This window comes from Aegilops tauschii, chromosome 5 (genome assembly GCF_002575655.3).
Source record: "Aegilops tauschii subsp. strangulata cultivar AL8/78 chromosome 5, Aet v6.0, whole genome shotgun sequence".
Taxonomy (NCBI): Eukaryota; Viridiplantae; Streptophyta; class Magnoliopsida; order Poales; family Poaceae; genus Aegilops; species Aegilops tauschii.
The window spans coordinates 76940804-76955213 of record NC_053039.3 but is presented as its reverse complement, the minus strand read 5'-3'; the positions used below and the strand labels follow the sequence as shown (position 1 = coordinate 76955213).

The 14410-nt window shown below is 52.0% G+C and overlaps 1 protein-coding gene and 1 pseudogene across 1 annotated transcript; one reads left to right on the top strand and one right to left on the bottom strand.

Moving 5' to 3' along the window:
- Positions 1-340: 340 nt before the first annotated feature.
- LOC109745720 (RING-H2 finger protein ATL65) lies at positions 341-2545 on the bottom strand. Its single transcript, XM_020304836.4, has one exon. The coding sequence runs from the start codon at positions 2155-2157 to the stop codon at positions 904-906; it is 1254 nt and encodes a 417-aa protein (XP_020160425.1). The 5' UTR covers positions 2158-2545; the 3' UTR covers positions 341-903.
- A 1447-nt stretch (positions 2546-3992) lies between these two features.
- LOC120964550 (uncharacterized) overlaps positions 3993-14410 on the top strand; it is a 38876-nt pseudogene continuing 28458 nt past the window's right edge.

The window sequence follows — 14410 nt, the reverse complement described above, 5'->3', positions numbered from 1 at the left end:
CTCAAGGGAATCCACCTCCAGCTCGACAGGCAGCTCGGTTCTCCATCACGCACTTTTTGTTTTTGAAAATTCCATCACGCACTTAATTCTGCTTCCGATGCATCTCTACACGAGAACAATTCTGCATGCTGAAATCACGGTGACTCCCGACGCATCTCGCAACACCATGCCAGCACCCGCCAAACCATTCGAAGCGAATGACCCATCCGGCAATAGGATGGACCCGTGAAAAAGCCGCAATACACGACATTTGGGGAAGCTCACGACAGCACAAGAGAATGTTCAAAAAATATGCAGATGTAAACATACAAATACCATAAAATTCATACCTACGAAGATATAGTCCGGTCAACGAAGATGAATATTCTTTTTCTTGCAGAAAAATTTGACAAATATTTGTGAACAAATATATAATACCACAAATAGGACGCCGACTTCTTAAACTCAAACACACTGCTTCTATATAACTGAGTTTTCTACCGGTAGAGAAGAACACATGGCAAAGGTTCCACTGCTGCCCTCCATTTGAGCTGTCCGACGAGAAAACGAACGCTCCGGTCCATCGCCTTCGTCGCCGAGAGCCGTTCGTTTTCTGATCGGACGGCTCAGATGGCCACCGACTTGGTTTACCACCGCACCGCGCGGTCCACGATGAGCATTTGGTCAAAATTTCGGGTTGAAAATTTCGAACGCGTCGAGGCCTGCGCACAACAGGACACGCCTCGTCCTCCCGCCATTAAAACCTCGGCAGGCCGCGCATTTAACGCGCCATTACTGCTGCCTCCCTCTCTGTCCACGCAACGCAGGCCCACCACCACCACCGCGGCGCGCAAGGACAGTGCACGACACCGGCAGCGGAGGGGTCACCACCGCCGGAGCCGGCGGTGGGAGGTTTTCTTGGGGTCAGCGGCTGAGACGGTCCGGCGAGAGCAGCGCCTCGGGGTCCCCGCACCGGAGCCGGCTCGACGCGCGGTTGCTCCGCCTCGCCGCGGCGATGGACGGGGGCTCGGAGGACAGGGACATGAAAAACCCGCCTCCTGCGGGGGCTGCGCCGGCGCGGCGGCGGGCGAAGGGGGAGGACTTGCCCGCGGCCGAGCGGAACGAGAAGACACGGGCTGCGGCCGCCGCGGAGCCCCCGACGCCGCCGAATGGAGACGGCCAGCGCTTGCTCCAGAAGCTTCGGCCTCGGCCGCTGGCGCCTTCGCCGCCGCCGCCGCCCAAGCGGTAGCGCCAGGAAGGGGATGCTGTGGACGCGGCCTCCGTGGCGATGTTGCGCTCGAAGCCGAAGGAGTAGGAGCGCTTGAGGAGGAAGTCCCTCGGGTTGAGCTGATCGGGACTCGCCGGGGTGATCTCCGGCAGGGCGCCGGCGTCGTTTTGGGGAGGCGGCGGGACGGGGTGGAAGAAGAGGAGGTCGTCGAGGCTGGGGCGAACGCGTCGGGCAGAGCGGAGCGGGGAGGAGACGGGGGGCGGGAGCGCGACGGCGGCGCGGCAGAGCGGGCAGGAGGCGTGCGCGCGGAGCCAGACGTCGATGCAGTCGGCGTGGAAGGCGTGCGCGCACAGCGGCAGCGCGCGGAGCTCGTCGCCGTCGGCGAACTCAAGCAGGCACACGGCGCAGTCGCGTGCGCCGGCGCTCGCGCGCGCGGCCTCCGCCTTGAGGAACTGCGCCGAGGGCAGCGACTTGATGGCCGCGTCGTCCAGGCCGTACGGCGAGAAGGTGTGGTAGAAGTTGTCGTAGGTGGTGAAGGACGCGAAGGAGTCGTTCGCCGGGGAGCCGAGCGGGAGCATCAGCAGCCGCCGCCGCCTCCTCCAACCGCGCCACCGCTGCCGGACGGCTCGGACCACGCGCCTGGCCAGCCGCGCGTAGAGCACCACCAGCAGCGCCGCCCCCACCACCGCCAGCATGGCGATGAGCGGCGGGCTCATGCCACCCCCGCCTCGCCGCGCGCCCGTGTACGCGAGCACCGCATTAGGCTCCGGCGCTGGCGCAGGCACGGGTGCCGATCCAGGCGACGCGACCGCAGAGGGAGAAGGCGGCGAGCTGATGAGCCCACCCTGAAATGCCGCTGTCGGGGACGGCATTGGCGACGGGTACGGGGACGGAGAGGGCGCCGGCGCCGGGGAACCGCCCGGCGGCGGCGGCGGGCGATGCGCGCGCATGGCGTTCTTCCCGCTCTCCCTTGCCTCTGCTTCTCACCGTCTCAGTGCGTAGGAGGAGGAGGTGGAGGAGGTGCGCACATGGCAGCAGCGAGTGGAAGTGAGGCTGCGGCGCATCATTGGTGGGAACTAGGGAGAGTGTGGTTGAGCCGAGTGCGAAGCTCCACCATGGCTACACACTACACTGGTTGGTGGCATGATTTATGAGTGCCAAATGCATTCATTTCGCCACCACCACCACTGTACTAATGTCCGTCCTTCAAAAAAAAAACTGAGGCGCGGAAATCACCTTTGTGTTAGAAAAACGCATTGAGGCAAGGAAATAAAGGGTTTTCTTGTGTACTCCAATTTGTTTAACCTGAATAGAAATCATCATGTTTCTTTGCTTTGAATTGCAAATGACTTTGTCAATTCAAAATGCGCGGGGATACACGTTGCTAAATTTATTTCTCATCCTCCATGTCCAAACTCTACGCTTGCCTAGTGGCTCTTCTACACCGCGATCTCCTTCAAAATTGCACCGGATAGAGGGAGCTTGAATTAATATCATTTACCACTGTCGAACAATCCATAGCCACCTGCGCATAATTCAAGTGAACAACATTCGTTGAAGATACCACTTCACCGCAGGCCATAGCTTTTTACCAAAACTGGATCGAAAATTCCCTCATAGACTGTAGCCAAAGCACTTGATAAAATCCCATGCTCGTGCCTAAAAATAGTCATTGCTGCACCCTTCGATGTCTTAGTGTAAAATAGTTGCATCTACATTGATTTAATTTCCAGCATTCCTTGTTTCCACCTAAGAGCTCTTTCTATGAGGCCCAATCCGCCTCACTCTTGCGTGACAATCTCTGGGTCATATATGAATTTTATATGAAGGCAATTCGAGATATCTCATCTCCAGAGTCTCTTGAATAAGAACTTTTCGATTTTCTTGCCGTTCTCGTTCGAGGGTGACCCCGACCCCAGCCGACGACATCCTTCTTCCTCACCCTTCTCCATGCCGCCGACGAAGATAGTTACTGGGAAAGCTTTCTCTCATACATGCAGTGCTTTTCTCTATTGTTTCAAGTCGGCAAACCTTCGCTAGTCGTTAGGCGCATGCGATCAAAGGTTGCTCCTAGGGTGGACTCCTCGGATGTGCTAATTCTCGATGCTTAGGGCCGCCCGTCAAATCGTGGACGGGTGCTGATAGTTTTAGCAAATATGTGCTTGTGTTTAGTGTAGAAATGCTTTGTTTTCTTTGTTTTAGCTTGACTTTGATATGCTTTGTTAGAGGTTCTTCTCACCACTTTGTATCGTTTGGCGTGTTGGCATGTTGTTAATCATTGTAATATAGGTTGAATGATGACTTTGTTAATCTAAGTTCGGGCTCTTCACAAGCCCCCATTCTAAAAACCTCACATCCACGGATATCCTGGCACAGTGGGAAAATGAAGTCACCTGGGACATCTGGGCCAAGGGCCTTTGTTGGGTACATCCGAAAAGTGCCTGCTTCACTTCCTTAGTAGATCGTGGGCCGTCAAGATTGAATTCTTATATCTGGTACAAATGCTAGTAGAAGGAGCTTTTAGCGCCCTAACTCCTAAGTTCACACTCATCAATGGATACACTCCCATGTTCTTGTCAGGACCCCAATCTATATTTTGTGGATTTGGGGAGCGAGATCGCCTTGATGGAGGCGAACTAGATCTCATTACGGGAGAAGAAGAAGGTAGAACCCTACCTATAATGATTAATTATATTAGAAATAAACTTCTTCCTTTACTCATTATTATACCGGGCTTATATAGTCGGGTTCCACACGAGATCTAAATGTGATGAGGAGTGAAAGGATGGCTCTCGCTCTCGCTTCCGCACCCGCACCCCCTCCTCCTCCTCCCACACCGGCCTCCGGCCACGCTCTGGCCACCACAAACCCACCGGCCCTAGCCCTCGCCACCAATCCTCTCGACGAGTTCCTCCCCTCTATTGCACCCCCCTCGCCGTTCTTTAACCTGCCCTATGTCAAAGCCGGCCAGGTTGCTCTCCGCTACTTCCTGGGGTGCGGCAACGCCATGGGCCTAGAGTTTGAGGATGATTGCTGCTACTACCTCCGCCTCGACATCACCACCCCAGCTCTGCACCTCGCTTCGCCGCTCTACATCGTCTTCGGCTTTGCCAACCGCCACCTTGATGCCATTGTAGTTGCCGCTCTTCTTCAAGCCGCTCTTGGTGGTAGTGCTGCTGATTTCTTCGTGGCCAAGGCTCTCCCCTTGTTTCTCGCTTTCATGTTGCCTCTGCACGTGTCGCCGAGATCATCCTCGCCCAAACCACAATCCGCCACCGCAACTATGCATTCTCTTTCTCTAGAACCCTGCCCCCGCTTCCACCTCCATCCCAGACTGTTGCGACTTGTATGTCACTTGCACAACTGCTCCAAATTCCAGACGACCTGGGTCTCCACTTCGAGGGAGTGACTTGGTCACAACTTCGATCTTCAATCTCCATTCATCCATCAGACCAGACGTACGGATGCCGCATGTACGCGCACGTCATTCAGTTTCCATTCGCCCTCGATGCCACCTCTATGGGCCTCATCCTCGCTAGCCTCTTCGGCGGCGTCCACCACCACTTCAACGTCACGGATGACGGGGACTCATGCTTCTCCTTCACCGTCGCCTCGCCTGACGTCACCAACCTCATCTCCTCCATGGGCGACTTCCACAAGAAGGGCATGCTGATCTGCTTCCCCCGGACACCGCCTCTGGGGGGTGCCCGTCGCTCGCCTCCTGGGGTCGCCATGCAGCCATCGTATGGTGCCACGTCTTCCTCGCCATCGGCGGTCGTCCCTGCAATCCTGCCACCTGTGTCAACAACTCATGATCTACCCAAGGTGCGACGACAATGGTCGGGTATTAGCTTTTTTTACCGCATGCTTAATGTTAATCGTTTTAGCCAGCTCACCCCTCACGTGCACTACACACTACAAAAAAAAGACACATCCGTGACATTTTGGGCCGAACGAATTTTTTTCTGTCATACATATGACACTTCTATGACGATAATTGTGTCAAAACCCGGTATCATCATAGATGTGGTGGGCTCCTACTTCTATGAGAAAAAATCATGACAGAAAATGGGCTTTTCGTCCTGGGCGGGCCGGAGACGCAGTTGCATGACATTCTTTGGGCCGTCCATGACGGAAAAAACCGTGGTAGAAGCGAGGGCGAGGAAAATTTCGGGGAGTTCTCGGTTATGGTGGGAGGTCGGGGGCTGAGCGATGCGCGTTTCTCTTGTACACGTACGCGCGTGTGTGCGAGGCGTTGGCTCTAACTGAACCCGAGCGAGGCGTTGGGTTCTAACTGAACCCGAGCGATTGCACTGCAGGCTACGCGTTACTGAACCCGAGCGATCGATCGATGGCTGTTAACTGAACCCGATCGAGCGATTCCTTCGCTACTGCTGCTAACTGAAGCCGATCGATTGGATGAACAGTGAGCGTTGCGGGGGGGGGGGGGGGGTTGGATGAACAGTGAGCGGTGGCTTTGCCTCTGGATGAACAGGACCCCGTGGTGTGGAGGGCTGGATGAACAGTAGACGGTGGAGGGGTGCCCGTGGAGGGGTGGTTGAACAGGACCCCATGGTGTGGAGGGCTGGATGAACAGTAGATGGTGGAGGGGTGCCCGTGGAGGGGTGGTTGAACAGTAGCCGGTGGAGTAGCGCGCGGTGGAGGCTGGATGAACAGGAGCCCGTGGAGGCTGGAGGAGGTCGACGGTGGAGATGAACAGTATCCCGTGGAGTCCCGTTTTGCGGTACGCCACACCCCTCCCGATGAACAGGACCCCCGTTTCGACCGTAGGAGGTCCGTTTCGTCCGTTTTGCGGTACGCCACACCCCTCCCGATCAACAGGACCCCCGTTTCGAACGTAGGAGGTCCGTTTCGTCCGTTTTGCGGTACGCCACACCCCTCCCGATCAACAGGACCCCCGTTTTGACCGTAGGAGGTCCGTTTCCTCCGTTTTGCGGTACGCCACACCCCTCCCGATCAACAGGACCCCGTTCCGAACGTAGGAGGTTCGTTTCCTTCGTTTTGCGGTACGCCAGGCCTCGTTTCCATCGCATGTTCCGTCCAAGCCCTCCCGATGAACACGACCACGCATTCCGTTCCGACCCAGCCGGTTGGCTCCCACGCGTTCCGTTGCCTCCCGATGAACACGACGCATTCCGTTGCCTCCCCATAAACACGACGCATTCCGTTGCCTCCCCATGAACACGACGCATTCCGTTGCCTCCCCATGAACACGACGACGACGCTGTTTCTCCGTTCCGACCCAGCCATGTACACGAGCCCTGGCCGTACGTATGCGCGAGTAGGCGTTCGAGACCCCGCCCGTATGTACACATACGTGGCCGTATTTTCTTTCTTGCACCCTGGCCGTTGTACGTACGTGTACATGCTACGTGCGCGCCTCTACTACGACACGTACGCGCCTCTACTATGACACGTGTGCGCCTCTACATCCACCAGTATATATGTACGTACACGTTCGCGACCAGAATGACAACGCTACGTATGCTTCGACCAGGTGGGTCCCGACTGTCAGGCACTTCCTTGCGTGCGAAGATGTAGCTGGTGGGTCCGAGCAGTCAGGGGGGTGAATCGTTTTTTTTGCCCGGACGCACTTCCTTGCGTGCGAAGATGTAGCTGGTGGGTCCCAGCAGTCAGGGGGGCGAATTATTTTTTTGCCCGGACGCACTTCCTTGCGTGCGAAGATGTAGCTGGTGGGTCCCAGCAGTCAGGGGGAAACTTTTTTTTGCGAAATACGGTGGCCCGTCCGGTGGGTCCCCGCTGTCAGTTGGAGGAATCATTATTTTGTGCGTAATAAGGAGGCACTTCCTTGCTGCGGCCGTGGACCCAGCTGTGAGCCTCTCCACGTACAGTCCACATCCGATGGAAGTCGTTCCTTAACCACGTTGACCACGCCGCGCCGAGAGCACCACGGCGGTGGACGACGGCGAGGACTAGGAAGGGGACAACTCGGAGCCGGGGAAGACACAGCAGTGGATGCCCACGCGAAGAGGAGTACGAGGGTTCACTGGTTTGGCTGCGGTGTGAGGCTGCTGTCGCCGCAAAATAACAGGGGGTGTGGGTGAGTAGAGGGATGGCCTGGCCAACGGTGGGAGTAGTAAGGGGCGGTGAGGCCTCCGCGGCATCACAGCCGGCCACGGGAGGCAGGAGCACGCGGCACGACCGGCGCTGGTTTGGGCGGCTGGAGCAAGAAGACCAGAGGTTGAAGAAGCACTACGGCCGTTGGATGAACATCGTACGGTAATAGGAGCTAGAATCGTTCATATTGACTAAGTTGACAAAGCCCTCCATCCCCGTCAACTTGGTAGGCCCACAAGTCAGCCTCCCACTATGCTGGGTTCCAACTGGCAGGGGGAGTATTCATTTTTTGTGCGTAATAAGGAGGCACTTCCTTGCGTGCGAAGATAGCTGGTGGGTCCGACATGTCAGCGGGGGGCACGTTATTTTCGCGAATTACAGAGGCCCTTCCGGTGGGTCCCAGATGTCAGGTGGAGGAATCATTATTTTGCGCGTAATAAGGAGGCATTTCCTTGTGTGCGGCCGTGGACCCAGCTGTCAGCCTCTCCACGCACAGTCTACTTCCGATGGTGTCGTTCATTGACCACGTTGACCACGCCGCGCCGAGCGCATCCAAGGTGGTGGACGACGGCGAGGCCCTGGACTGCAACGAGCCGGAGATGGGAAGACGCGGGAGTAGAGTCGCAGACGGAGAGGTGTACGAGGGTTAACTGGTTCTAGTGCGGTGTGGTTCGGCAGTCGGTGGAGAAGAACATGAGGTGTGGAGGGGTGGAGGGTGGCCTGGCCAACGGTGGAGTAGCGCTTCATAGCGAAGCGTGCTAAGCAGAGCGGCTAGCAGCAGGAGGCGGGAGGTGGTCCCAGCGGCGCTGGAGGAAGAAGACGAGAGATTGAAGATGGATGCCGGTCGTTGGATGTAAATCCAACGGCTAACATGTCAGAATCATTTGTTGACTAAATTGACAACGACTTGCGTTGGCTTCGACCTATTGACCCACATTTCAGCCTCCAAAAATGTGGCATGTATTCAACCTATTTTTTTCAGAATTTACAGTCTTTTTTTTGCGCGGTAGAATTTACAGTCAATTTGATTTTTTTGAATTACAGCCATTAGCTGGGCTGGGTGAACAAATAATGTAGCGTCCATGCGGCCCATTTATTTTATTTCCTAAAAAATTACAGCCCATTTGCACTTTCTCGAAATACACGATTTTGCTGGGCTGATTCTAATTATAATGTTGGGTTGGGCCAGCAATGTTATCAAAAAATAAAAAGGGGCTGAGCATTTTGTTATAAATATATTTAAATAATAAGTGATATTATTACATTCGTCCTTAAATCTTACCAAGCTTTTGTACACAATCACTAGTATTTTCGTGCCAAAACAATCGAGGATTTTATTTGTTAAGAAATTATTTTTATAAGTTAATAAGATGTGGGATATTGTTTTCTTACATATGTAAGTATCTGTTAAATATATGATGACAATAAAAATAATATATAATAACATATAAAATAATTTAAATATATATAATATAGTTAGAAGGGAAACATAATTTGGACCTGGCGTTCCTATTCTTATATAGAAAAATAGAACAGACCTCTGCGTTTTCTTCAAACAAATACATAAATTGGGCTGCCAAAAATAAAACCTCGGATGGGAGGTCCATAGGCCGGTCGATACATGACGGCCCTAAGAAAATACAAACACGCCTATGGACCTCCCATCCGAGGTCGTGGGCTGCGCATGTTAAAAATGAAAGCCTAGACGGGGCAGCCGAAAACCACGTCCAACACTTGCCAAAACTTCGTCCCTCGTTTTCTCTGTGTTTCGCACACTCGACATTGTGTGGGCATTTTGACTGTGCATCATATGAAGATGTGCTATGCATGAATGTTGATCAGCATGATGTTAACTGGCTGGTAGTTCCATTTTCGACCATGAATAAAACTTCCAACATGATGTTAACCCTGTTTGAAAAGGCCGTGTTAATATAAATGCTCTGCCTCTGAAAGTTGCAGTTTCTTATCTGAAACTGAACTTGCAGTTTCTTATCTGAAACTGAAACTTGCAGTTTCTTCTCTGAGAATCACATTGTCTGCACTTTTATACTCCTATGAAACTACATTTTTTAAGTGCTAAAAATAGATCTCTAAAATTCATAAAATACTTCATATGCTCAATACTGCAAATCTGAAATTCAAAAGACATTCATATCTGAAAGTACTCTCAAAATACACAACACAAAACACAATTCACAACCTGCAAATACTGACAACCCTAAGCTCCTCCTGACAATTCACAACCTGCCCGACTATTGGGCTGGGGGGGGGGCAGCCCCCTCCTATTCCTCGGCGGCAGACAGCCGCCCCGTGAGACGATGTGAACGGCGAGGGAGACGATGGCGGGGAAGTGTCGTCGGGCCAACTGCTTTTCTCCTCTTGCAGTTGGGTTCGGTCGACAAAGACTCCACCGGCTCGCTTTGGCAGGACACCCTCACAAACGGCACCCTGTAGATGCTCGATCCTTCAATCTCTGGTGGATGCTCCATCTGGGATCGATACTCCCACCACCGCTCCCTCACGATCGGATTCGGTGAATCTGTTTGCTCCATGGCCCAGAGGAGCAGCTCTATGTACTCCGGCGCGACTCCCTCCGGGAGTATCGCCGCCTTTTCGCTCTGTTGCAGATATTTGGCCATGGATGTCGCCGTTGCCGCTAGTTGGTCCTTGTTGTCAAACCAAGACTGTATCTCCAACATCCTAGCTAGCTTCACAGGGTCGCCTTCTGCGATCCTCATGTATCGGTTGTACTCCTCCATCGATCTACTTCTCCACAGCAGCTTCACTCGCTGGCGGTGGTTTTTGAATGGAAGAGGAGAGGAGCTGCGCTGGTTTTGGATTAGAACGGGAGAGGAGCGACGCTGGTTTTGGACTGGAACAGGAGAGGAGGGGCGGTGGTTTTGAAATGGAAGAGGAGAGGAGCGGCGCTGCATTTAGATTGGAACAGGAGAGGAGCGGCGGTGGTTTAAGAGGAGAAGAGCGGAAGAGCAGCGCTGGTCTTGGAAGTATTTTTTTGTTGTTTTGCGTATTTTGGGTCAAAGTTTGACCACGTACTGTATTTGACAAGCAAAATGTGAATGCATGTCACCAAAAATTGTATCGTTTGGTTCATATCTGAATGTACTTTCAAATTATATTATTTTTACAATGTATAACATATATTTTATGTGCGAAAATCATGGTCAATTGTGACCCAGAATAAAAGGGAGACTAGTTAATGTGGGGTCGCTTTCTTAATTGAAGGGTAAATTGATTTTGATTTTGATCCAGTCACAGCGCGCCGGCCCTCTCGTCCAATCCTAAATCGCTGCCGCACGCTCCTCTCCCTCTTCTCCATTGCAAAACCACCTCCTCTCCTCTCCATCATCTCCATTCCAAAACTACCGTCTCGCCTCTCCCTCTTCTGATCTTCTCCATTGCAAAACCACCTCCTCTCCTCTCCATCATCTCCATTCCAAAACCACCGTCTCGCCTCTCCCTCTTCTGATCTTCTCCATTGCAAAACCACCTCCTCTACTCTCCATCATCTCCATTCCAAAACCACCGTCTCGCCTCTCCCTCTTCTGATCTTCTCCATTGCAAAACCGCCTCCTCTCCTCTCCATCATCTCCATTCCAAAACCACCGTCTCGCCTCTCCCTCTTCTCTATTGCAAGACCACCGCCTCTCCTCCCATCTTCCAAAGCTAGCACCGGACCACTCAGAAGGACATCTATGGAGAGGATGCAGCAGCGAATCAGGCAGATCGCCGGCGGCTACCAGGCAAAGTTAGCCAGGTTGAAGGAGATCCTTAGTTGGTTTGACAATGAGTGGGAGATTTCGAGGACGGTGCGGGCCATGTGGCAATGTATGCGAAAGAGCGAGACGGCGGCGATGAGGGCGGCGATGTACATGTACTCCTCGACGGCAGTCACGCCGCAGTCCTCCGAGTTCATCAAGTATCTCCTCTAGGCGATGGAGCAGACAGATTCGCCCAAGGCGACAATCAGGCGGAGGTGGTGGGCGTACAGATCGAAGGTCGAGCACCCAGAGGATAACGAATCGATCGAGTATGGTGTGCCGTTCGTGAGGGTGCAGAGCCAGCCGGAGCCACATGAGTATTCGTTCTCCCACCGCAAGAGGAGGCCGGATGGCGCGACGTCGCTTCCCCGCCGTTCTCCACGGTTCCCTCGACGCTCGCCTCGTTTCAACGGCGGCGGTAGGGTTTAAGGTAAGCTTCGCACTAACCTAATCTTCCACCTGCTCATGCTTACAATCAGTGTGACAGCTAATGAAAATCATGCTTACAATCAGTCTCCGAGTACTACGCCAATCACCCTAAAATAGCTCTGGACCTTTGGGTCAAAGTTGTGACACAGTGTACAAATAAAGAAAAATAGATTGGTGCTTCTTTCAGAAAAGAGTACTCCGTAGAAAACTGCCAATATAAGCTACTAGTATTTGGTTAGATGATTTGCTGCCGAGAAAGATCCGTCCACAGAGAGCGCCACACATCCCACTGGTGGTGGTGGATGCCAATGCGTGCATGCAGCATGGTTGGTGTCAGTAATTTTTACTTGGCACACCTCGCACTCTGCATATATGCCGGTTCCATACGTACATTTGTGCAGTTCCACCAAAATGCAGCTGAATAACCCTGTTTGCACAGATAATGAAAAAGCGTGATTACATTATAGTGGCACTAGTTGATGAAACACACAAAATAAATAGAAGAAAATATTGCGATAGTATCATAGTATGCCATGCTGCGAGGGTGAGATGGGCCCTGCGACGCCTCATACGGTACGCCTCATACTGGACATCGTCCCAAGTCTCCCAGATACACCTTCTGCCAGTGATGAACATCAGTGTACAGCGGTAGTACAAGGAGGCGCCTTGAGACATTCAAATCTCTATTTTTGTACATATCAACTAAAATTAAGCACCCCAGTTTGCAGAAACGCTTAAACATTAACAATGGGACTAGTTGATGAAACATACATTAACAAAGAGAAGCACTTTCTTTATCTACATTGGAAATGAAATGATAGAGATGACACTCGCTCTATTTTAACTGTATTATTACTTCATTTTATCAGTGACACTAGGGTCGAGCAGGTGGCAAACGAGGTGTACTGTGCGTCGCAAGGATGGAGGCCGGGGGTGCTTAGACCGGGATGCTGAAGCTGGCTCTTTCAGTCACCAACATGGATGATTCAATTCATGGGACCTTTTGGTGCAGTTCACCTAAAATGAAGCAATGTCCCGTGAGCTAGCAGCTTCTTCTTCAATTTTTTTTAAGAAAAGGGCTCCAGCCCCGGTTCCATTTCCATCAGAAAACGAAACCCACAGAGCTTCTTCTTCATTAGTTGCAATAAAATTGAGCAACATCAAGGTTGGTTGTGAAGCTCCTGGAATGCTCAACTATAATTTGGATATCATTTATGCAGTTCAACTAAGATCGAACGTGAAATGTATATCTCTATTTGCACAAAAAAGGTGGAAAGGAGGGTGACTAACAAGTGACGAAACATGCATCAAATGAAAAGAAACATGTTCCTTATCTGAATGGCAATCCTACAAGGACAGTAGCAATTTTCTAAAGCACCGGCATTGCTAGATATTAGTTTGGGCATTAGGATTAACTATGACAACCGTTAAATACGACATTACTTTGGGCACGGGAGAGTAGGCGGACTAGGACAGTTGCATTTCTAACGAAAAGAACCAACTTATCTTAATGGGAAATTTTAGCAGGACATGTAAAGAAGTGCCATTGATTCATATTACTGGAGGCATTACATTGAAAACAACATTGGTTTAACGTGTCCTTACTTTTAACAGTCGACTGCTACATTTTACCAGTGGCATTACATAAGAGTGGCTCGGGGCAACAAACATCAGAACAGGATATCTGGGTTGGTCCCATTTTTGTTCGGTATAGCCACCTTATACTGTGTGAGGCTAGCAAATCTAGTGCTGGACTTACTCTGTTGACTTGTCCCCTAGTCCCCACTTTCTTTCCTTTTTCAACCAATAGATCGGGTTTATATTGAGTTTGTACTGCATTTCCCTTTATTTCCCTATTAGACCTAGAGACCAGTTGGATAGCCAGTCTCTGCTACTTTCGCCCCCATTATTTCCTCTTTCGACCAAGTCCTAGATTCAGGTAATAAATCCTCCCCCACCCCCACCCCCTTTCTTCCTTGTTTGAACCAAGTTGTACTAGATTCGAGTGCATGAACTAGTTTTACCTCTTAAACGTAAAAAAATTAGGTGGTTTTCGAACAGCCGATCGATCCTTTCTACGAGGGGGCCTGAGAAATAGTAAAAGATACAAATGCAGCGACGTCAGGAGCTCGAGAAGTAGAGCAAGGCCGGTTTCGAAGGAAGTTATACCTGATGGTCGCTGGGATGTCGCTAGGTGGGCGGCGGGAGGCCGAATCTGCCCACACTACGGCAGCGAGGAAGAAGGGGTCGGAGGCCCTCCCTCGCCAGCAGTGCTTGGGAGAGAACGGCAAGGCAGGCTGATCGGGACGCGCCCAGCAGTGGGTAAGAGCCGTCGTCGAGGATGACCGCGTGAATGTTGCACCTTCTCACCTTCCCCGGCGGAGAGGATACGGCTGGATCTGTGACCAACGGTGAGTAGAGAGAGAGAGAGAGAGAGAGAGAGAGAGAGAGAGTGGCCACCGCTGTCGTGTTTAGATCTGGAGAGGCCGAGACAGTGTGAAGAGAGCAACACTAGCAAGTAAGCGCGGAGGCTCCTGCCTATATAGTGGAGTAGTACTAGTTTTCTTTTGTCTACGGGAGCCGGCTTGACCTCGTCAATGACTGTCGAGAAGTCTTCATGCACGTGGCCTGGAGGCGCAGTTGTCGTCATTTTGATCTGAAGCGCCGGATTATAACATATAACACGAAAAATGCCACATGACAAGAAATCATAATCTCACTGCCCAAAGGAGACAACATGAATCCCGACGGACAAACTAGATGAGGAACAAAGCTCAAATTAAAGATAAACTCGTAGAAAAGGGGTCCGTCGATAGATGTCCTAATTAACATAGCCGTCTTGACCTAGATGACAGCCGAGTAGTCACTGTTCGTGCATGTGCCCCCAATGACTAGC